Genomic DNA, 24106 nt, shown 5'->3' on the forward strand with positions numbered 1-24106 from the left:
ACAAAATGAAATGGATGACCCCAACACAAATTTCTAATGCAATCTACTGGGGTTCTTACATAGCCAGTTTCTTAAAAATAAGCATTCAATGAATAACTTAAACTGATGATTTTAAGATATGTTACATTGGAATTATTAGTATAATCCTGGTTTACAGCAGCTCTCTCACACAACAATGTGACAATGCCTCTGCTTTTCATTTTAATAATTTGTTTACAGGAGGGCAAGAAAAAATATTTTTAGTGCAGTTCTTATATATTTTTATACCATAGTTAGTAAAAAAGTATAGTAATCCCATGGCGTTATAGTATAGTATAGTCAAAAAATCGAAATCCGCCATAATTGTCATTGACAGGTCAAACTTTACTAAACCTGGACGTTGAAAATTGGCAGGATAATTCTTATCAGTGCGTCTCTGCTAGTAGACTTGGACACCGAGCACATGTAGGATTTGCACAAGGATCTTTTAATTGTTGTGTAAACGTTAACAATTTTATGAACTTAGTGCAGCTATTGGACTCTTTACCATAATAACCCAGTCCAATCTACACTGCAACTTGACCCAGATTATGGGTTCACCTTCCTGTACATATGCAGACAGCCATCAACACTAGGGAATAACACTAGGGAATAACACTTGTGTTCGGACATACAGTACAGACCAAAAGTTTGGACACACCTTCTCATTCAAAGAGTTGTCTTTATTTTCATGACTATGAATATTGTAGCTTCACACTGAAGGCATCAAAACTATGAATTAACACATGTGGAATTATATACTGAACAAAAAAGTGTGAAACAACTGAAAATATGTCTTATATTCTAGGTTCTTCAAAGTAGCCACCTTTTGCTTTGATTACTGCTCCGCAAACTCTTGGCATTTTTTTGATGAGCTTCAAGAGGTAGTCACCTGAAATGGTTTTCCAACAGTCTTGAAGGAGTTCCAAGAGATGATTAGCACTTGTTGACCATTTTGCCTTCACTCTGCGGTCCAGCTCACCCCAAACCATCTCGATTGGGTTCAGGTCCAGTGACTGTGGAGGCCAGGTCATCTGGCACAGCACCCCATCAATCTTCTTCTTGGTCAAATAGCCCTTACACAGCCTGGACGTGTGTTTGGGGTCATTGTCCTGTTGAAAAATAAATGATGGTCCAACTAAATGCAAACTGGATGGAATAGCATGCCGCTGCAAGATGCTGTGGTAGCTATGCTGGTTCAGTATGCCTTCAATTTTGAATATATCCCCAACAGTGTCACCAGCAAAGCACCCCAACATCATCACACCTCCTCCTCCATGCGTCATGGATGGAACCAGGCGTATAGAGTCCATCCGTTCACCTCTTCTGCGCTGCACAAAGACACGGTGGTTGGAACCAAAGATCTCAAACTTGGACTCATCAGACCAAAGCACAGATTTCCACTGGTCTAATGTCCATTCCTTGTGTTCTTTAGCCCAAACAAGTCTCTTCTGCTTGTTGCCTGTCCTCAGCAGTGGTTTCCTAGCAGCTATTTTACCACGAAGGCCTGATTCACACTGTCTTCTCTTAACAGTTGTTCTATAGATGTGTCTTCTGCTAGAACTCTGTGTGGCATTGACCTGTTCTCTAATCTGAGCTGTTGTTAACCTGCGATTTCTGAGGCTGGTGACTCGGATGAACTTATCGTCCGCAGCAGAGGTGACTCTTGGTCTTCCTTTCCTGGAGTGGTCCTCATGTGAGCCAGTTTCTTTGTAGTGCTTGATGGTTTGTGCAACTGCACTTGGGGACACTTTCAAAGTGTTCCCAATTGTTCAGACTGACTGACCTTCATTTCTTATAGTAATGATGGCCACTCGTTTTTCTTTACTTAGATGCTTTTTTCTTGCCATAATACAAATTCTAACAGTCTATTCAGTAGGACTGTCAGCTGTGTACTGTATCCACCTCCTGCACAACACTACTGATGGTCCCAGCCCCATTTATAAGGCTTGAAATCCCACTTATTAAACCTGACAGGGCACATCTGTGAAGTGAAAACCATTTCAGATGACTACCTCTTGAAGCTCATCAACAGAATGCCAAGAGTGTGCGGAGCAGTAATCAAAGCAAAAGGTGGCTACTTTGAAGAACCTAGAATATAAGACATATTTTCAGTTGTTTCACACTTTTTTGTTCAGTATATAATTCCACTTGTGTTAATTCATAGTTTTGAAGCCTTCAGTGTGAAGCTACAATATTCATAGTCATGAAAATAAAGACAATACTTTGAATGAGAAGGTGTGTCCAAACCTTTGGTCTGTACTGTATACTGCACTAGAAAATATAGTCAGATGAGAACTGATGGTTTGTCATGTTCACTGAATGTCTTCGGTTTTGTATAAACATGGACAACGTTTGTGAGCATACGTGGCAGCAAATTAAGGGGATTAACCCTGCAATCTTGTGGAGAGACGCAATGGAATGATTCCCAACATACAGACGTATGGAGTCTGACGTCAGGTTTGCTATGATAGTGAACTGGTAATTCAATGGAATGTCTACCACACTGGATACAAAACTGTGATGGTGTTTAATAAAGAAAATACGGACACAAACACAGAGCTTCTTATGTCCAGCCAAGTCCCTCAACTTTTCCATAACAAAATATAGCTGATGTTTTCAGTTTTAACTGCTACAGTCCACCTTACTGTGATTAACATGTTGTCCGGTTCATTTGAGTCATTCCCATCTAAGGTGAAAGAAAATAAATCTAAAGCTGCAATTTTCTGTACATGGCTGTTTGCCATGAAATACTAAAATTAGTTGATTGCTTTCATCAGTTTACAAGAGAGGAAAGAGGTGTTGGGCCATCTAACAGACAGAAGGACTGATCAAACTACACCTCCCAGCAGGCACTGCAGTTCCGGATTACTGCAGACTTCACAGACGGAGGTTTTGAAAGGGGTTCACACACGCAGCTCGAATGCTCTTTTCCTTTCTTCCACTCGCATCCCACGTGCAGCTGCCCCATTGTCTGGACCACGAGGGAACTAGCTAGCTAACCGAGCAAACACAAGTTATGTGCTACCTAGCTAGCTAAGTTAGCCCAGCTCCCTCTTTTTCATCATTGTGAGTAGCTCTGAGTTAACCTCGTCATTACGTCATTTGCCCATTAATCTCTCATACTGAATGACAATCAATTCATGTTAAAGTGTTAATTCTAATGTTATTTCATCATAGTTCCTCAAATACTGATTTGATCCAAAGCTTTGATTATTCAATTGATGGTCTGATAATACAGTTACACTTCAGTGACTTTGGTTAATAGTTATGAATTATTAACGCCAGTTATTAATTAGAATTATTAAGCGCTAGTAGCCCAACATTCACAACTTCATAGTATGTTTCGAATATTTAAACGTTGTGGATGATTCTGGTTAGTACTTTATTACTGATTAGTTTTAGATTTTATTAGATATTTATAATCAAATAATCATAATTGCGAAAAAAGAGGTCCAACAGTCCCAAAAATGGCAGTCTGAACACTCTGTTAAATCAATAATTCATCTTATAGACTGTCACACAGCCCTCTTTCCTCGCCAGCAGTGGAAGAGCTACTGACCCATGCTACCCTCAGGCTGTTCTTTTCTGAGTCTTCAACAAAGCTAATTACAGTCCCTGCAGTCTGTCTTCCTGGGCATCTATCTGTGGTTCTGGTCCACAGCTCTTTGACTGTCTTCGTTCTGACAGTGATAAATTAATTATCTAAGCCAGGCATTTCAGGGTCAAGGCTCTTAGCACAACTAACATCAGCTCAAGAAGGGATGGAATGTGATTTTACTCTGAGGAACCAGGGCCAGAGAGCAGCTGCTCGGGTCAGGCCTGGAGTACCTCAAATGAAGTGGCCTGCACTTTTTCCAGACTTGAATCCCACAGAAAACCGATGGGATTAGCTAAGTCGAAGTCTAGAGGCTCAAATCTCAATGACCTGAGGGTCGTCCTTCAAGAGGAGTGGGATGCCATGCCTCAGCATACGTCGACTTGTGAACAGCATGAGAAATTGTTGTCAAGCTGTAATTCATGCTCAAGGTCACATGAGACTTTATTGAGACACTGACATTTTTTGCTGTGGTCTACGCATTACTGTTGTTGACTTTGGTTTCAATAAACTCTTTTGAGATGTAAAGAATGCAACTCAGGACTCTCATTCTGGTAGATGATCCACTTTGCCACCCTGAGCTGTAAAGTAAGGAAATGTTGTAAAGACAGAGAAAACACTTGTGTGTGTTTTAGAAGTGTAGAAGGAAGTCATGTGAATTGAAATTGAGTCAGACTCAAGTCTTTTCTGATTTTTCTGAAGTTGAATCTAAATTTATTAACTTTGTGACTTGAGAGTTGACCTGGACTATACCAACAGTGTCCTGTGACTTCACTTAGGCTTAAGGTATCTGACTTAAAATACTTGATGTCTTACACCAAACAGAAAGTGAAGTGTGTTTCAATGGTACAGTGCCTTGTGTGTTGTGAGGAAGGCACAAATTCCAAGAGACGTGCACAAAGTTAAACAGAGATAAGGAAAATAAAACTGCGAAGCATCAAACAACACGTAGGCTACAATGCAGCCTAACTGCACAATAAATTTAAGGCCCTTTCAGCACCATTTTAAATTCAGACAGAAACTTTGGGGTTGGTGTTTGCGAGAATGCAGTTAACAAGGAACGTGGTCTCGTACACCCCAGCTACAACCCGAATTATAAAGCATTTGAGACCTACACATCTGCATTAATCCCAACACTTCACAAGGTCCCCTGGCTCCTGCTGGTTTCAGCATTGGACCTTTATTTTTTAATTTTTCGACTGTAGGCAGACAGGAAAGAGGGACAGAAAGAGGGGGAGGCAAAGGTCCCCGGGTCCGGTACTCGAACCTGGGACGGTTGGATCGAGGACTATAGCCTCTATATAGGGTCTTGCCTAAACCCTACACCACCAGCACCATGCCCCAGAAATTCCTTTTGTAGAGCAAAACTGCCCTGCTACATATAGGTAACTATCTGTTTTATGTGAAAATGTTATGTTAAAAAACATAAAAATGTTTTTAAAAAATAAAAAACAAAAAGAAACTTTTAAAACAAATTTAGAAATCATTTAATATTATTGTGTCTAACTTGCATATTTGGTCCAATGACTTCTTTAAAGAGTACAAATCATGCAAAATCCACTTTTTTAGCCCTTAAATAGATTTTGTTGTATACTTGGAGTCTGTAGGAGAGTCGAAAAGTTAAATTTAATCTCTCCAGGTGCTGCATAGATATCTTTGGAGATACTGACCTGAGGGTCGTCCTTCAAGAGGAGTGGGACCCTCAGGTCATAGATATCAGATACTGTTTGGGTTATATTTTGTAATTAGTTAAGTTTTCTCTATTCTCTGTTAAATTTTTTTAACTGTTATGTCAAAGTATTTGCTGCGGAACAGATAAAGTAGGATATGGACTTCTCTGTTATCAAACTACAAAAATGGCCGAAAAGTGCACCTCTCTTTGACCTGGAGGAGGACGGGGTGTGAAGCGCCTCAATAGCATTTAAAGAGACCACACCAAAACAAGTTGCTCTCAGATGCACCTCTGAACAGGGGTAAAAGAGAGCTACAATAACAAGAATTCAGACCAAAGTTTTGTAGTTCCACTTGATACAGACAACAACTGAATGATTTAAGTGTGAAAAGGACTAATTTAAATGCATGATATGTCCCCTTTAAGAATAATAGTCAAATGTTTAGGACTTGGACTTAAAATTGGACTTGCATGGCTTCATTTTAAACTTGACCCGGGACTTTCATGTCTCTACTTTGTGCTTGACTCGAGATTTGCAAAAACCATGAATTGGTACCACTTCTGGTATGTGAGCGTGTGTGTGTAGCAGTTATATACCTGATAGCTGAGCTCAAGCACTGATACCAGTCATTGAGGTCATCATGGTTGCTGGACATTAGTAGTATTTTCACTTTGGGGAAGGTTAACTGGAAGAAGATGAGACAAAAAAAAAAAAAAAAAAAAAAGAAATTAGTGGCAGCATGATGTTTGATAATGATTGTGAGCACCTGTCTTGCTATGTATAATAGAATGTTTTAATACTAGCAGGTCTAATATGCTGGAGCTGTTGGATGAAGTATTATTCCTAAAGAATTCATCACCACTGTTCCTTGTTTAATGGCTCTCAAAATCCTCTCCACTTGCTCTTGCTTCTTTCTAATCTGACAAGTCCTGGAAGGACTTTGAAGAGTTTTTTAAAGACGAAAATCAGAAAATGAAACAAACAGTATGTGGCTTAATCTCTGATAACCTGGTTATGTCTTCTGGGCTTCCAGAATCATTACAGCATCTAAACAAGTTTTAACATTTGAATTACGACTTGTTGACAGAAACAGTACATAACTAAATTCAGAAGCGCAACCTGCTTCCTTAATATGTTGTCCACATTTTTTTAATGTTTATGACTGTGTTGTCCCTGAAATGTTGTAGATAGTAAATACTTCTGTTCAGGTCATTAACTACAGGCCTTGAAAACTGCAATGATTAAAACTTTTAATGAAAAATTTTTTTAGATACATACAATAACAAATAATTATAGGGCTCTATCCAATTTTACATTTTTGGCAAAGTTATTGAAAACAAATTTACCCCTTTATGATAAAAATAATTTCTTCTGTACTTTCCAGTAAGGCTTTACACCACACCACAGCAAAAAGTCTTTAAAAGTTTCGAATGATATACTGTACATCTTAACAGCGATGAATCTAGAACATCTGCCTTGGTATTGATCTTAATGCAGCGTTTGACACAAAACTGACATTTTGTCCAAAAATGTTTAATGCCTGACATTTTTGTGTATCAGGGATGTTCCTAAAGGAACCCCTAAACAAGAAAATGGAGGTTCATGTAGAGACAGGCAAACTATAGAGTATATAAAAACAACTTAATGGCAGCATTAGAGACAGCAAGGAGGTATATAAAAGGAAGCTGGAGAGCAAGCTCCAGCCAAACAAAAAAAGAGATGTGTGATCAGAAATGTAGTTTATCACAGGCTTCAAGCAGAGGCAGGATACGACGGAAGTTGGGACAGAGCTAGCGAACTAAACACTTTCTTCAATGGGTTCAGTTCAGGAACATGCTCAGCACCTTCCTCCCCTGCCCCAGTGAAACAGAACTCCCATTCTCCTTTGACCACAGCTTTCCTGTCACACCAAACAGGCAGCAAACAGTTAAAAAGGGAGAGAAGATAAATACAGAGAAGAGAAAGAAGGATAAAAAGAATACAAGATACCACCCTAGAAGACTCCTTCTAACCCGCAGAAAGAGAGGAAAAAAAGAAGATACATCTGTGGATCTGTAAACTCCTGAATCCAAACACATGTGAATGTATGTGTGAGTGCGCTTGTGTATATAAGATATCTCCATAAGAATATTCTATAGCGGGCGTGAGGAGCCACAGATCTGCCCCCCAGGACCCGAGGCAGACATAGAGGAGATCGGAACCACAGACATCCAACTACAAAAATATTAGGGACTATACTGGCTGGAGCAGGTCATACAGAAAGCCGTGGTGGTGGTTCAAGTTGGAGGAGATGATGTGTGACAAAGCCAAAGAAGGGACAGAGCAGACTGTACTTCTCGAGGACGTTTTGCCCTTTCAGTGTTCGCCAGAACATGCTGTAGAATTTCTATAAGTCTGTTGTAGAGGGTGCAAGATCTACCAACAGCCATCATCATCTACAACATCTCTTTGAAGTAACTTAGATTATATGAGTTACATAAAATTTCCCTTTTGAATAAATAGTTTTTTTTCCTCGTCAAACTAACAATGCGATGTTTGTCAAGTGTCAGACCTTCATGGTTTACATCAGGCATGGGCACACTGGGGCCAGTGGGCCATATACAGCCCTTTTGGGTTTTTAATCCGGCCCGCCAAACATGCGTTTCTCTACTGTGTTGTGAAAAAAATGCTTTTGGAAAATAATTTGAACAATAAGCCTTGCATATACATGCTTTACTATCAATCTAACGACAACACTTTTTTTATGTTATGGCTTTTACATGTCATTTACATTAGTTTACAAAAATACAACATCCATCCGCTCCTGTTTTAGAACCCGTTGTGGCCCACGAGTCAAAAAGTTTGCCCACCCCTGGTGTACATGTTTCCCAACAGTAAACGCTCACATCTGACTGAGGATAGGGTCCAATATACAAAAAGGTCACAGAGAAAGATGAAGGCATTATAATGAAAGATGAGAAAATTGGTGACTTAGAGCTACTGATATTAACATAGCATTATTTAACAATATTGCATTATTCTAGAATCATGTAGCCCTAGTGTTTAGTTATCAACCAAACTCAATTGTTGTGCTAAATGTACAATACAATTGCTACTCTACTTGAAAATATAAAAAAGAAAAAGGAATACATTTAGGTTTCCTTGTAAAATATATCTAAAACTGTTCTAACTCTTCTTCTTTAATGAAGCAGTAACCCCGGCAGCATATTTACCAAAAGCCCTTAAAACTATGAAATAATGCTTTTTTTTTTTTTTGAACATGGAAACATCTTACTAACACTACTTCAACAATAAATAATTTCATGGAAAACCAGCTGTGTCAAATAAAAATTTGGGACTACTAAACTATAGTAAATAGTTGGAATAAAATAAAGTTTGAATAAAATATGGTTTCACCTCTTTCCATTAAAGGATTGTGACATTGTGATTTATTCTTGAAAAAGTTGATTTCCCCTTTAAAACATTTTTTATCAATCTCTTCCAAACATGTGAAACATGAGAAAAATAACTGCGATAACAAGAGGAATGTGTCTAAAATCATCATTCCAACATCATGGGCAACAGAGTAGAACAGAAAAAAAGTTTATACATTATAGATTTTGTGCTCTATATACCCGTTTCTGTGAGTTTTATGTTTAGTCAGAACATTTTTTTTGTCAAATTAACAGCTTTTGCTTATGTACTTTAGAAGCTTGAAATGTGCTTCAAAGGACAAAGAAAAATGACAATTTGGTTCATATTACAGTTTCTTATTTCAGAGGCATGTTTCACAATGAAAAACCTGCCTGCAGTGATGCCAAAACAGACAGCAGAGGGCAGCCCAAATCAAGCCAAAACTACTTCTGAAAAAAGTCACTGCTGTTTTTACAAGAAATGAACACTATAAAACCTCAAATGGACATTTGCAGCACATAAAATGGTGGTTGGAGAGAAAGTTTAATTGTGCTGTAACTGGGTGATACTTCCAGGAACATTAAACTATTTTCAGTGAGTAAGAGGATAGAAAAAAGTCCTCAGATCTCATCAGTTCTGCTTGGTCTACATAGTGACAACATGTCTTAGTCATATTCATAAAGTCATCTGCGAGGTTGTAACATGCTTTTTTACTTAAGTCTGGACAGACCGGAAAGTTCAAAGGATAATTATATTTCAATACATGTAGAGAGGAGCATTGCCTTTTGCACATTTAAAGAAATTATGGTTTCAAATGTAACATCAACAAAAGTAATGGCTTATTAAAGAGTTCAGTGAGTCAGGATGAGCTAAGTGCGTTATAATATTAGGCACCCACCCCTGCAGAAATAAATTCCAGCTCTACTGGAGCACGGTAATTAGGGATTTGACAGGAAATCTGATCCTCTTAGGTGGAAATTATTTTGTATCATAAGAACAGCAAACCAAAAATCCTGATCGCTGCGCATTATTTAGCCTAATTAGTTCTACATCAAAGTGAATCTGTCAGGGATGTGAGAAAACACTTAAGCAGTGAGGGAATATTAGCAGGAGGAAGAGAAACAGAGAGAGAGCTGGGAAAACAGGGAAGGTCAGAACAGATTGAGGGAAGAAGAAAAAGAAAAACAGGAGAGGGGACAAAAATGAGAGATAGTACTCAAACATGAGTGTCAAAATGGAAGGAGGGGAAAAACCCTAGAAATTTAATAAAAGTACTTCTTTACAAACTTTGCATATAGATTGGAATGGCATTTACAGCTGTCAAATTTAATTTGGCTTTAATTCCTCATGGTCCTGCATGATGAGGACCTTGGAGTGCTGATAGCCCTTTTCCTTGAGCTCAGGTAGGGGCCCAGGATCAATAATGTGTCATTATGAGAAATTATGTGTAAAGCTATTGCGTATGCATGCGGGGCACAGCGGGATAAGAGGCTAATGAAATGCCATTTCTACCATTAGATAAGCTGCAGGGAAATTGCAGAGTGGGCGTGAGGAAGATGCATTTACTGGAAGACTGGAAGAGATGGATCTGCAACCTAATCTGATCGACTAGATGATTCTCCCTCTCCCTCTCTCTCACCCTCTCTCTCACACACACACACACACACACACACGCACACACACACACACACACACACACACACACACACACACACACACAGGGGGGATATTTATTCAATTCCTGGTCACTCATTCTCAGCTTTACTCTACCGCATCCTTGTTTAACACTAATCCTCACAAAAATACGGACATAGAACCTAATCTATCTATTCTTATGGCACAGTCCAATGTGAGGGATTAATATTTTCTCCCATTAGGAAAGCACTGACCCATAATGGAATTAAATATTTGTCTGAAAGTTAGGATAACAACACAGCATTAGCTATATCCCGCTGACAGCTAAACTAAAAACAACACAGATGATGCTGCTCTCCGTTCCTCCACAGCAGATTACAGCTCATAAAAGGCGGAGTTTTAAAAATAAGAAGTTAATAGCAATGTTTCTTCTTGTTTATACAGGTGAGCCCCATTGAGATATGATGACTCATTTTTAGGAGTGATCTGTTTAAACCATTATAAAACATAAAATACAATTTGTTGCACACTAAGATTATTCAGTTATAGAGTAGGGCTGGGTGATAAACCGAAAATGTATTTATTTAAAAAAATTAAAAGAAAAATCGTTTTTGTCGGCTATGCTCAAGTCCTTTTAAGATGCTACGCTGTGTGCACAGTCTGTAGTCATGTGACTCCACCCCATTGAGTCTGCGAAAAGAAGTGAAAGAGACGGTGACGCTGAGAAAATGGAGGAAATTTGAAATATTGAAGCGGCGGTAGAGCTGGTCGAGGGGGCAGCTCAATCTCAAAGAAAGTGGGTTCAGCAAGGACAACATTGAAATAAAGACTGCGGGTAACAAGGTGCGGCTCGGGGAGTGGGGTGGTTGGTGGTGGCGGGTCCGGCTGGTGGTGCTTAGGTTAGTGTTACCGTTCATTTATTGTTATCGAGGTGAACTGCTCAATATATCATGATATTCATTTTAGGCCATATCGCCCAGCCCTATTATAGAACACAATACTCCAAAACAATGTGTTAAGATTTAGAATAGAAGATAAAAAATTTTCATGTACCTTAAGTATAATAAAATATAAAACAATTTTCCCAACAGAACATTTTACAATGTCAAAAACAGGTAAAAATGTTTAAAGATTTTTCTAAATTACTGAACTGACTGTAAATGGTAAGCTGTGATAAGCATGTGAGCATACACAGATATGAAGAAGAAAAGATGGTGACGGTTACCGCAGCTGAAGAATCCATGCATCTGATTAAGAACTACAATATTCAATAGCTGAAGGCCATTAAATGTGATCGTATGAGAGTTCCTACATCTACAATTATTAAAGTATTACTAATTGTAGTTGATTTTAATGAGTGAATATGACTTCTATAGTAAAAGCGCATTAAGTGGATAGTATGACTAGAAAAGAACAAGGTTCAAGTTATCATTTTACTCTATGTGAAGACGAAAGAATTAATGTGTTTTTCCAGCATGAACCCAACCCTATATTTATGTTATGGTTTTTTATTTCTTTATATAATAACAAGTAAACATTCTAGCAAGTGCAATATATATTATAAAAGAATATTAAGTAAATGACAAAGCTGGGGGAAGAACTTAATAGTCTTAAAATAAAGGTATCTTTTTCTTGCATGGAAATTGCAAGAAACAACTGCAAACACATTTAAACAAAGGTGTTGTCTCTGCTCTTTATGTTGTTTTGTCTGAGAAGTGTCTGTCTTCTCAAAACCACAATCGGTCGAGGCAGACAGCCACTCACACTGAATCTGGTTCGGGTTCTGCAGGAGGTTTCTTACCTTTAAAGGGGACTTTTCCTTTCCACTGTCGCTACATACATGCTGGGTATGAGGGATTGCTGCAAAGTCACTGAGACAATGCAAGCAACTGTCTACTGTTGCTACATGCTCATCCAGGAGGAGTAAATGCTGCAAGTCACTGACTCAATGAAATCTGCTGGGTTTCCTTAGATAGAAAACTTTTTAACCAATTTAAATAAACTGAATTTGACTACATTGTTGGATAACTACGATCGATTGGAATGTATGCAGATGAAGTGACCTTTTTTGTAAGATGCCTTGAGACAATGCATGTCTGCGCGATATAAATAAACTGAAATGAAACTGAATAGAATTTCTTGGCAGCACATTTGTTAATGTTTGTTGTTACATTCTGAGCTGTGAAACCTTTTAGAATACTTTAAATAACACAGCTTCTGTGTGCGGTCTTGTTCATTTCCATCACAAAGTAGAACTGCTTGCACAGGCATGTATTATCGGACATTCAGAGCATTCCAGAGGCTTGGCGGCAGAGTTGAGGCATAGTTTTAGGAAGAACCGTGTGGGAGCAACTGAGTCATGCTTTCCCTTAAATGTGCAACTACACTGCAGGTTAACACGCCTTATCTTAATATGTGCAGATTGTATGCATGTCAAAGATGGATGGATTTCAATACAGTTTCAAATAATTTTTTTGGTGCTCCAAGGTCACCAAAGTACCATGTGAAGTCATTACAAATTGTGATGAGTTTATCAGTAAAGTGTGCACTTAGGAACATGACAGGCTTGACTTAGTGTGCCATTACTTGGCAACTGGAAAGTGCCATAAGTTTCCTTGTTGCATCTAACTTTCCCAAGCAGCTTATGAACTCCTTCTGGCATAGAAGTATGAAATTACCTCGCGGGTCAGATTCAATTATATCTGGCCTGTAAAGCCTAGAGCTTAATACGCCTGGCTGAAATGATTTACACTGATATTAACCCTTCACAATTCGAGAAAGAAGATCCCCTGCCACACCCAAGAAAAATTGCCAAGCATCTTTTAATTTGTATACAATGTACTTGCATAGATTACATCAATATAATATATTTTCACCTTCCTAAAATAGTCATTGTTTGTCAAAAATAATGAAGCTATTTCCATAATCTAGGGCTCATCCCTATTGGTAAGTGATAAGGATTAACACAATATAGGCTAGGCATTAATTTTGCATAGATATTTAGTATTTTAATTCTGATTTTCAGTCAGCATTTTTGTCCACAAAGTAGCTACAGTCATGAAGCTAGCATTTAGCAAATAGTGGAAGAGCACCAGAACTTGTGGCTGTAACAAGTATTCGTTTTTTTTGTCAACTCTTTTCTTTCTTTTTAAAGATTACTTCGTCTGTTTTTCTTTTAATTTTCCACATTATATGATCTAATTGAGAAAGATATGTAGCTTAATAAAAGGACCATAAGAAATGGCTATGTCAACACTCATCTGTTTTTATTACCTTTTTGGGTTAAATTGTTAATAAATATTATATACACTACTGTGCAAAAGTTTTAGGCAGGTGTGAAATATGCTGTAAATGAAGAGTGCTTCCAAAAATGGAAGTGTTAATCATTTATTTTCATCAATCAACAAAATGCAGTGAATGAACAAAAGAGAAATATAAATCAAATCAATATTTGGTGTGACCACCCTTTGCCTTCAAAAGAGCATCAATTCTTCTAGGTACACTTGCACGCAGGTTTTGAAGGAACTCGGCTGGTAGGTTGTTCCAGACATCGTGGAGAACTAACCACAGATCTTCTGTGGATGGAGGCTTTCTCACATCCTTCATGTAATCCCAGACACACTCCATGATGTTGAGATCAGGGCTCTGTGGGGACCTTACCATCACTTCCAGTAAGTCTTGTTCTTCTTTACGCTGAAGATAGCTCATATTAACTTTGGCTGTATGTTTGGGTTCGCTCACTTAGCATTTTGTACTCATACTCGTCTTCCGCTTTATCCGGGACCGGGTCGCGGGGGCAGCAGACTCAGCAGAGACGCCCAGACGTCCCTCTCCCCAGACACCTCTTCCAGCTCCTCCGGGGGGAGCCCAAGGCGTTCCCAGGACAGCCGAGAGACATAGTCCCTCCAGCGTGTCCTGGGCCGTCCCCTGGGCCTCCTCCCGGTGGGACGTGCCTGGAACACCTCCCGAGGAAGGCGTCCAGGAGGCATCCGGTATAGATGCCCGAGCCACCTCAACTGGCTCCTCTCGATGTGGAGAAGCAGTGGCTCTACTCCGAACCCCTCCCGGATGGCCGAGCTCCTCACCCTATCTCTAAGGGAGTGCCCGGCCACCCTACGGAGGACGCTCATTTCAGCCGCTTGTATCCGTGATCTCGTTCTTTCGGTCATGACCCAAAGTTCATGGCCATAGGTGAGGGTAGGAACGTAGACCGACCAGTAAATTGAGAGCTTTGCTTTTCGGCTCAGCTCTCTCTTCACCACAACGGACCGGCACAGTGCCCCCATTACTGTGGCGGCCGAACCGATCCGTCTGTCGATCTCCCGCTCCATTCTTCCCAAACTCGTGAACAAGACCCCGAGATACTTAAACTCCTCCACTTGAGGCAGAAACTCCCCTCCAACCTGAAGAGAACAAGCCACCCTTTTCCGGTCGAGAACCATGGCCTCAGACTTGGAGGAGCTGATCTTCATCCCAGCCGCGAACCAAACTCCTGTTCCGCTTGTACAGAGACCCGATGGCCCCTAGTAAAGAGCCCCCGATTCCATACTCCTGGATGCCCTGTGGGGGACAGGGCATCACGAGGGACACAGTCGAATGCTTTCTCCAGGTCCACAAAACACATGTGGACCGGTTGGGCAAACTCCCATGAACCCTCGAGTACCCTGTAGAGGGTATAGAGCTGGTCCAGTGTTCCACGGCCGGGACGAAAACCACACTGCTCCTCCTGAAGCCGGGGTTCGACTATCGGCCGGAGTCTCCTCTCCAATACCCTGGCGTAGGCCTTACCAGGGAGGCTGAGGAGTGTGATCCCCCTGTAGTTGGAACACACCCTACGGTCACCCTTCTTATGAAGGGGGACCACCACCCCAGTCTGCCAATCCAAAGGCACTGTCCCCGTCCGCCACGCAATATTGAAGAGGCGTGTCAACCATGACAGCCCCACAACATCCAAAGACTTGAGGTACTCAGGGCGGATCTCATCCAACCCCGAAGCCTTGCCACCGCGGAGCTTTTTAACCACCTCGGTGACTTCAGCCTGGGTGATGAAAGAGTCCAACCCCGAGTCCCCAGCCTCTGTTTCCACCAGGGAATGCGTGATGGCAGGATTGACGAGATCCTTGAAGTACTCCTTCCACCGGCCGATAATGTCCCCAGTCGAGGTCAGCAGCTCCCCACCCCCACTGTAAACAGTGTTGGCGAAGCACTGCTTCCCCCTCCTGAGGCGCCGGACGGTTTGCCAGAATCGCTTCGGGGCCAACCGGTAGTCCTTCTCCATGGCCTCACCGAACTCCTCCCAGGTCCGAGTTTTTGCCTCTGCCACCGCCCGGACCGCGGCACGCTTGGCCCCACGGTACCCGTCAGCCGCCTCAGGAGTCCCACAAGCCAACCACAGCCGATAGGACTCCTTCTTCAGCTTGACAGCGTCCCTTACTCCCGGTGTCCACCACCGGGTTCGGGGATTGCCGCCGCGACAGGCACCACAGACCTTACGGCTGCAGCTATGGGCAGCAGCATCGACAATAGATGTGGAGAACATGGTCCATTTGGACTCTATGTCTCCAACATCCCTCGGAATCTGGTCAAAGCTCTCCCGGAGGTGAGAGTTGAATACAATGTACATTTTAGCATTTTGTAATTTAATAAAAATAAACAATCATCATTGAAATGTCTGAAAGCGTTCTTTGTTTACAGTATTTTTTCACACCTGCCTAAAACGTTTGGACAGTACTGTATATTTTGTGGAGTTTTTTGTGTTTCTTCAAAAACTTGAAAAAATGACATAGGCCATTATTTTAGGAAGGTGACGACATACAAAGCTCTATAATAAGCAAATAGCTTTTTAATTGATCTTTAACTTAATTAATTATCTTTTTATTCCTTCGTGTTTCTCCACTGAGAGGAAATGCTAAATAGTTAAAATGTGTGAGGTATCATGAAAAGGCAGCCTGGCTCTCAATGCAGGACCCATCTCCACTGTCTTGTTTCAGTGTGAATGGATTTCTCACCACAGTTGAAATAAACAGTGAACCATTACTCATTAGCCATTATTGGAGACAGCTTTGTTATTTCAGCTGGTAAGTTTTTGTTTAACCTGTTGTGATCTTCGCCAGGACATTCCATAGAACAGGAAAAACAGCACCAGGTCATCTGTATGCTGTGCTGTACTTTCAAATTATGTAAACATTTCTCCTGGCTTATTTTGTATAACAAACCTGTGCATAAAAATGAAATGCAACCCTGTATTGCCACACCTTTGTTTTAATATCAAGCTGTCAAAGCAAATGTTTTTCAAATATGGAGTAAACCATAACCCGTTTTTTTCCTCAGAACACACAAGAGTTATTTTCAAGGTCAAGGTAATAGGAAACCACTGATCCCAAAAAAGGTAAAAATTGTTTGCCTTTTGCTTTGCTTTGACATGTGCAAGACCATGTTTCATGGATTGGATGTACAATGATTTACAGTTACCTTTTCTATAAAAATCAAGCTATTTTGTTTGTGTAATTAAAATATGACATTCTTATTGTGTTGTTGAACAGGTAAGAAAATAATAAAAATCATAAAATTCTCTCCATTTTACAAAAGTTTATAAGCCTTGAACACTCACACTGAGCAGGCCTCCATGGCCCATGGTGTGGCCAAACACCTTTTCAACAGCAGCGTCTTGCAGTGGATAGGCATGCTGTCCTACAAACTTCTCACCATTGGAGAGAGACAGTGGACTACAGCATTTCGCCTGCAGCAGCAAGTCAGAGAACAGGAAGAACATCTTTGGCTTCGCCTCAGAGCCCTTTGGAGGAACGATCTTCAGCCAACCCTCACGGATAAACCATCTTCCTGTGAAAGGGACATTTTTGGTAGCAAATATGTTAATTGCTTTCATGGGTTATTTGGAAATCTAAAAAGGAGACTGAAGGTTGAAAGTTTGTCAGCTTAAATTGTACTCTGAACTTGGTTATGGGTGACTGCATATGGTAGCAGAAGTGGTAGTTTATTTAGTCTCCCTTTACATATAGCTGTGTCTCTTTGGGAAAAAAGTGTCTTAACCGGTACGAAAAACAAACTAAGTCTGGCTGCTCCACACAGCTTTGTGATAAGATTTGAGTTTTGTATGGTTAAAGCACTACATAACAAATAAAAGTTCAATAAAGTTAAACTGAATACATTTGAGATCTTTTAAAGTGCTCTTTAACAGTGTTTTTAACAGCACCAACATATGGTTCTTTTTTATATAAATTATACACATAGTCTGCTACAGCTATCTTCTTATTTTCTCAGTAAATAAAGCTTGCTCAAAGCTTTGCAACAGACTGCAAAATGTAATATCTTTCAAGCCAGATGACAGCAGAATGATCAGTTTAATACATACAAATAAAAAGAGCTTTTATCGTCTGCGACAGTTTGCCACTACACAGGAAAACATCAACAAATACCTACTACATGGTTTCTCCTTAGCTGCAAAATACAAAGCATAATTTTCTGCTAATTAAAGATGGGCAATCATAATTTATCATTATCAAAGAGAAAATAATTATAAGAACTGTGGTTTATTGTGGTAACAATTAAAGATTGTTGCAAACTTCAAAAGCTGACAGTATGGTTGGGATTATTACCTTTGCAATTTGAACTGTTTTTCCAACTTAATACCATCAACAAATACCACAAAATATTGTGATACAGTTTTAGGTCCATTTTGGGCATCCCTAACCCTAATATTGGGCTGAAATACTGTCCATTTGATTTTAAGAGACAAAAATATATACTTTTTTAGTTACTATTACAAACGCCTTCAGCTTCATTTGAGTAGTTGCAATTTTATGTTTTAATCCTTACAAGAAATAAATCTAGATGTTTGGATTAAACATTAAAAAAGAAATAGTAGTAAGTATGACAGACTTTGTTGGAGATGCAGTAGAGTAGCAGCAGTAGTAGAGGTGTGGCCACTGAGCAGCACCAGCATATTTTCTACCCATTTTGGTGCCCTAGGCGAGATTACAGTTTAGCATGTGGCAGAATTATTTGTATGTAAAGTAGTAAATAATGGAAATTAATACAACAAAAACTAAGCAGATATTTACATTCTTCAGAGGCACACTTATACAGGCCACATAAATGAAAGATTTTGACTGTTTGGGTGTCAAGAGGATGCAAACTTTAAATAAATATCGGCCTGAAATGGAGTAAAACAATGTTTAAGAGATTTTTAACAATATCTTTTTTATTTTTTTAACTTTGTATGGTCTCTCTTAGCCTATTCATGGACCAATCTAGACAACCAATCAGCTACTAAACTCATTAGGCTATTAAAATATCAGTCCACAGCTGTTTCTGGCAGAAAACATGGTGAAACAGATCTGTCAGAAGGTACAATTCATAAGCTACATTCAGAAGCTACATTCAAACTTCAGCTTGTAACAACAACAGAATCCACCTGCTAACATTATTTAGCTCAACTGTAACTTAACGAACATCTTAGAAAGCTTAGAAATCACTCTCGGAGACTCTGCAAATTCATTTAAACACAAACTAACAGCAGTGCAGGGCGAGATTGTTGTTTATATTTTCTGAATTATAAATGGGCATGGGTCAGTGTTGCATATTGGTGCAATTATTTATGCAATTATTTCTTTCTGACTAATAGTTGTTTTTTTAATTGTCGATGCAGTGCCCACTCCTGCGGTTAATATCCTAGGCAACTGCCTACGTGGCCTATGCCAAGAGGAAAGCTTATTTTTGAATTTTGATTGGCAGGAATAGGATGACAGCTAATAAGCAGGGAACTGACATTTGAAAAGATAAAATGGAAATGTATCCTGGGTCCAGAGTGCTTTTTGTCTATCTAACAGCCTGTGATTGTAGTTAGCCTGATAGACTGCAGCTCTGCCTTTGGGCTCATAAAGGACATTTTCGGCAGCAGACAAGTCCACTGAGACTAAGTGGTAGGACCAAGACTGGGTCACATTCCTTTAAAGGAAATGTGCTTCAAAAAGAAAGAGACATACTGTGACTTTTCATGTGTTTCATTGGCAAAATGTCTGTGATTGTTAGAAAAAAAAATGAAATAAACACTTTTTAAAATCTAATTAGCTTGTTTGAGATAAATACACTGAAGCAAGTACCCATCAAAAAAGCATTCAAAAGACTTTTATTACTTCAAATTTGGAAGACTGGATACACTAAGATTATTATGTGTTTCAACAATCTGGGAAAACACAAATGATTATGCTGTGAGCTTTTGCGCTTCTGATGGGTTAATACTCAACATTTGAGTTAAATGGAGTGAGCGTGAACACACTGCTTCCATGTGTGACAATACAAGAACATCACAAAAATCTGCCAAGGTATCAGCAAGAGAATATTTAACTTCCACACTTTTGGTTCATCCTTAGGTACAATTTCCAGCTGACATCTAGTTCAGGAAGGAGACAGGTTTTGTCCCAGAGATGTAAGAGATTTTGTGTAAAATGTTTGAATCAATAAAGCAAATCAAAACGGTGGCTGAAACTGGTAAGAGAGTGTTCTCCACAGTAACAATGCTGTAAATTTCTCTGGGAAAAAAGAGCCACATTTTTAGATGCATTGGAAAATAAAACTGATTAATTTATTTGGCCACAATATCCATCAAAAAATTTTCTTTAAAGAAAAAGGTGGAAACTTGTAAGTGTAAGAACACCATTCTCACTCTGAGGTGCGAGTGCGAGGATGAAAGCATCATGTTGTGTGGATATTTTGCTGAAGGAGGGATTTGTGACCTTCACAAAAAGCATCGTGTGAAAACAATTAAAGGAACACCTGATGATATCAGCCAGTCTGTAGTGTAAGATAGTGAGAGATAAGGTTTAGGCCCCTTTTCAGGGTAAGTAAATATCTGATTTACTCTGCATTATTTGCTGTTATTTCGGCTTTTAACTTTATGTTCTCTCTCTTTTCTCTTCCTAGAAGCTACACCTGGCCTGACTCTTTGTCTACCTGTGACACCTTCCTGGAGGGGGGCATTGTCCAAGCTTCTGCTGGCAACAACTTAATGCTCACCTTCTACCAATGATACACTTGGCCCTGTCTTTCAGTGTTTAACCTTGTGTCTCTCCTAGACATAGCTACTGACTGAGCTTTTACGGTGACTAACTATGTGCTCTCTTTCAGACTCTAACCTTGAAAACTGGCTCAGAGTAGATCTGTTCTTCCTTCCTAGATGAAACGACTAAAGGAGCTAACTCCATTAACATTTACCTTTCCTTCCCATAGAAAGTACTCCTGGATCAGTGCTTCTGTGTTCTTGTTAAGTCTCTGCTCTGTTCTCTCAAACCCCCAGTCGGTCGTGGCAGATGGCCGCTCACACTGAGCCTGGTTCTGCTGGAGGTTTCTTCCTGTTAAAAGATAGTTTTTCCTCTCCGCTGTCGCTACATGCATGCTCAGTATGAGGGATTGCTGCAAAGTCAATGCCAGTGACTGTCCACTGTCTCTACATGCTCATTCAGGAGGAGTGAATGCTACAAGTCTCTGACTCGATGCAATCTGCTGAGTTTCCTTAGATAGAAAAACTTTTTATCCAATTTGAATAAATAACTGAATCTGACTGCACTGTTCGATGGTTAGGATTACCGTAAATTCGGGATTATAAGCCGCTACTTTTTTCAAACACTTTGAACACTGCGGCCTATACAACGGTGCGGCTACTGCATGTTTTTTGTCATGCCCAATCAAATTGATGAGTAGTTCAAAGAGGTCCAATGAACTTGTGTGATAAATCAAGAGCACTTTCACAATTCAATTACCAGTATTGTAAATTAGACATTTATATTCACATTCATCAACATGGAAAATCCCCAACGGGTTTCGAAAGGCTGGACTGCTGCGTGATTAAGGGGACCGGGTGCGCTCAAGTGAGAGCGTCAACGAAGAGGCTGAAGTGAGTGACGAGATCCTGAGGCTGTTCAATTCGGACAATGAAGAACAGGACTTTGATGGTTACAGTGCACAGGAAGAAGATGAAGAAAGCAATCAATGACTTTTGACCTGGTAGGCTGCAGTGTACAGGTCCTTCTCAAAATATTAGCATATTGTGATAAAGTTAATTATTTTCCATAATGTCATGATGAAAATTAAACATTCATATATTTTAGATTCATTGCACACTAACTGAAATATTTCAGGTCTTTTATTGTCTTAATACAGATGATTTTGACATACAGCTCATGAAAACCCAAAATTCCTATCTCACAAAATTAGCATATCATTAAAAGGGTCTCTAAACAAGCTATGAACCTAATCATCTGAATCAACGAGTTAACTCTAAACACCTGCAAAAGATTCCTGAGGCCTTTAAAACTCCCAGCCTGGTTCATCACTCAAAACCCCAATCATGGGTAAGACTGCCGACCTGACTGCTGTCCAGAAGGCCACTATTGACACCCTCAAGCAAGAGGGTAAAACACAGAAAGAAATTTCTGAACGAATAGGCTGTTCCTAGAGTGCTGTATCAAGGCACCTCAGTGGGAAGTCTGTGGGAAGGAAAAAGTGTGGCAGAAAACGCTGCACAACGAGAAGAGGTGACCGGACCCTGAGGAAGATTGTGGAGAAGGGCCGATTCCAGACCTTGGGGGACCTGCGGAAGCAGTGGACTGAGTCTGGAGTAGAAACATCCAGAACCACCGTGCACAGGCGTGTGCAGGAAATGGGCTACAGGTGCCGCATTTCCCAGGTCATGCCACTTTTGAACCAGAAACAGCGGCAGAAGCGCCTGACCTGGGCTACAGAGAAGCAGCACTGGACTGTTGCTCAGTGGTCCAAAGTACTTTTTTCGGATGAAAGCAAATTCTGCATGTCATTCGGAAATCAAGGTGCCAGAGTCTGGAGGAAGACTGGGGAGAAGGAAATGCCAAAATGCCAGAAGTCCAGTGTCAAGTACCCACAGTCAGTGATGGTCTGGGGTGCCGTGTCAGCTGCTGGTGTTGGTCCACTGTGTTTTATCAAGGGCAGGGTCAATGCAGCTAGCTATCAGGAGATTTTGGAGCACTTCATGCTTCCATCTGCTGAAAAGCTTTATGGAGATGAAGATTTCATTTTTCAGCACGACCTGGCACCTGCTCACAGTGCCAAAACCACTGGTAAATGGTTTACTGACCATGGTATCACTGTGCTCAATTGGCCTGCCAACTCTCCTGACCTGAACCCCATAGAGAATCTGTGGGATATTGTGAAGAGAACGTTGAGAGACGCAAGACCCAACACTCTGGATGAGCTAAAGGGCGCTATCGAAGCATCCTGGGCCTCCATAAGACCTCAGCAGTGCCACAGGCTGATTGCCTCCATGCCACGCCGCATTGAAGCAGTCATTTCTGCAAAAGGATTCCCGACCAAGTATTGAGTGCATAACTGTACATGATTATTTGAAGGTTGACGTTTTTTGTATTAAAAACACTTTTCTTTTATTGGTCAGATGAAATATGCTAATTTTGTGAGATAGGAATTTTGGGTTTTCATGAGCTGTATGGCAAAATCATCCGTATTAAGACAATAAAAGACCTGAAATACTTCACTTAGTGTGCAATGAATCTAAAATATATGAATGTTAAATTTTCATCATGACATTATGGAAAATAATTAACTTTATCACAATATGCTAATATTTTGAGAAGGACCTGTATATCAGTTCGGAAATATTGGAATGTTGTTTGTGCACTGTTCAGTAAAAAACCATTAGCAACAAAATTTGTGTGTTACTGATAACATACGTATATTTAAAAGTAGCCGTGTTAGCCACTGTTAGAAAAAAAGCATTTGCAATATGCATTTGTTTATATTACCATACGGATTAAGTTAAAAGTTTAAAATTCCTCACGTGTAATATCTTTCTGTGTAAATCATATTACAACTTGGGACACCCGCGGCTTAACATCCGGTGCGGCCTGTACAAGAACAACATTGGTTTTCTTTCTAAAATTAGAGCATGCGGCTTTTAATCAGGTGCACTCTGTAGTCTGGAATTTACGGTAATTGGAATATATGTACCTGACTTGAAATCTGTATGATTCGATTGAATTGACTTAGCCTATTTTAAAGTTACCCACCTTTCATACAATGCAACAGGAAACAACACTGTCAATTATTTTTACCTCTGCCCTCCTCCCTCCCTGTTGGATGGAGTAAGGGGGAGTCAGGTTTAGCCAAAACCGGCTCAGTTATGGTTGAGGTGCAAACACACCCTCCATTTCTGCTACCTGTGTGACCCCTTCTCTTTTCCAATGGTTATAATCAGTCTGACAGAGAGAGGTACCCCCAATCCTTGTGATTGTTAGTATAACAATGGCCTCCATTGGGCTCCTCATGGACAAACTTTATCAGTTTATTATTTTACTTAGTATCCCTTCACATAGCCCATTCTAAAATGGCCAAACTCTAATGCTCAGTAGTTTAATTTAACCTCCCCAACAACCCTATACCATTCCAAACCCTTTGTGAAGTGCCTTGAGACAAAATGTGTTGTCAATTGACTATATAAATAAAACTGAATTGAATCTGATCAACTACATGACACATTTAGTTGCAAATCCAACGAATATTCTAGTACTTGTAATGAAGCTGCTGCTATATGACAGTCACATGGTACACTGAAAATATTTAACATTTATTAAAACAGAGCACAGTGCTTAAGTACAGTTTTAAAAAACTTACAGAAATTACAGAAATATCACAACCCTTTCATGGCGTGACATGCTGATTTGGATCAAAACCATCGTCAGTTATCAGAGTTCGCTGCTACAACTACAATCTAAAACTCTACCAT

The 24106-nt window shown here is 40.0% G+C and overlaps 1 protein-coding gene across 2 annotated transcripts in view; it reads right to left on the bottom strand.

The window, feature by feature from the left end:
- The window catches only part of arhgef39 (Rho guanine nucleotide exchange factor (GEF) 39), a 98231-nt gene that overhangs the window by 13005 nt on the left and 61120 nt on the right, over positions 1-24106 (bottom strand). For both annotated transcript variants that reach the window (XM_047389335.1, XM_047389334.1), the window contains exons 8-9: positions 16928-17157; positions 5886-5974 (exon numbers count right to left, since the gene is read on the bottom strand). In XM_047389335.1, the coding sequence (XP_047245291.1) occupies positions 5886-5974; positions 16928-17157 (319 nt within the window). The remainder of the gene's footprint in view (positions 1-5885; positions 5975-16927; positions 17158-24106) is intronic.

This window comes from Girardinichthys multiradiatus, chromosome 17, assembly GCF_021462225.1.
Source record: "Girardinichthys multiradiatus isolate DD_20200921_A chromosome 17, DD_fGirMul_XY1, whole genome shotgun sequence".
In the NCBI taxonomy this organism is placed as follows: Eukaryota; Metazoa; Chordata; class Actinopteri; order Cyprinodontiformes; family Goodeidae; genus Girardinichthys; species Girardinichthys multiradiatus.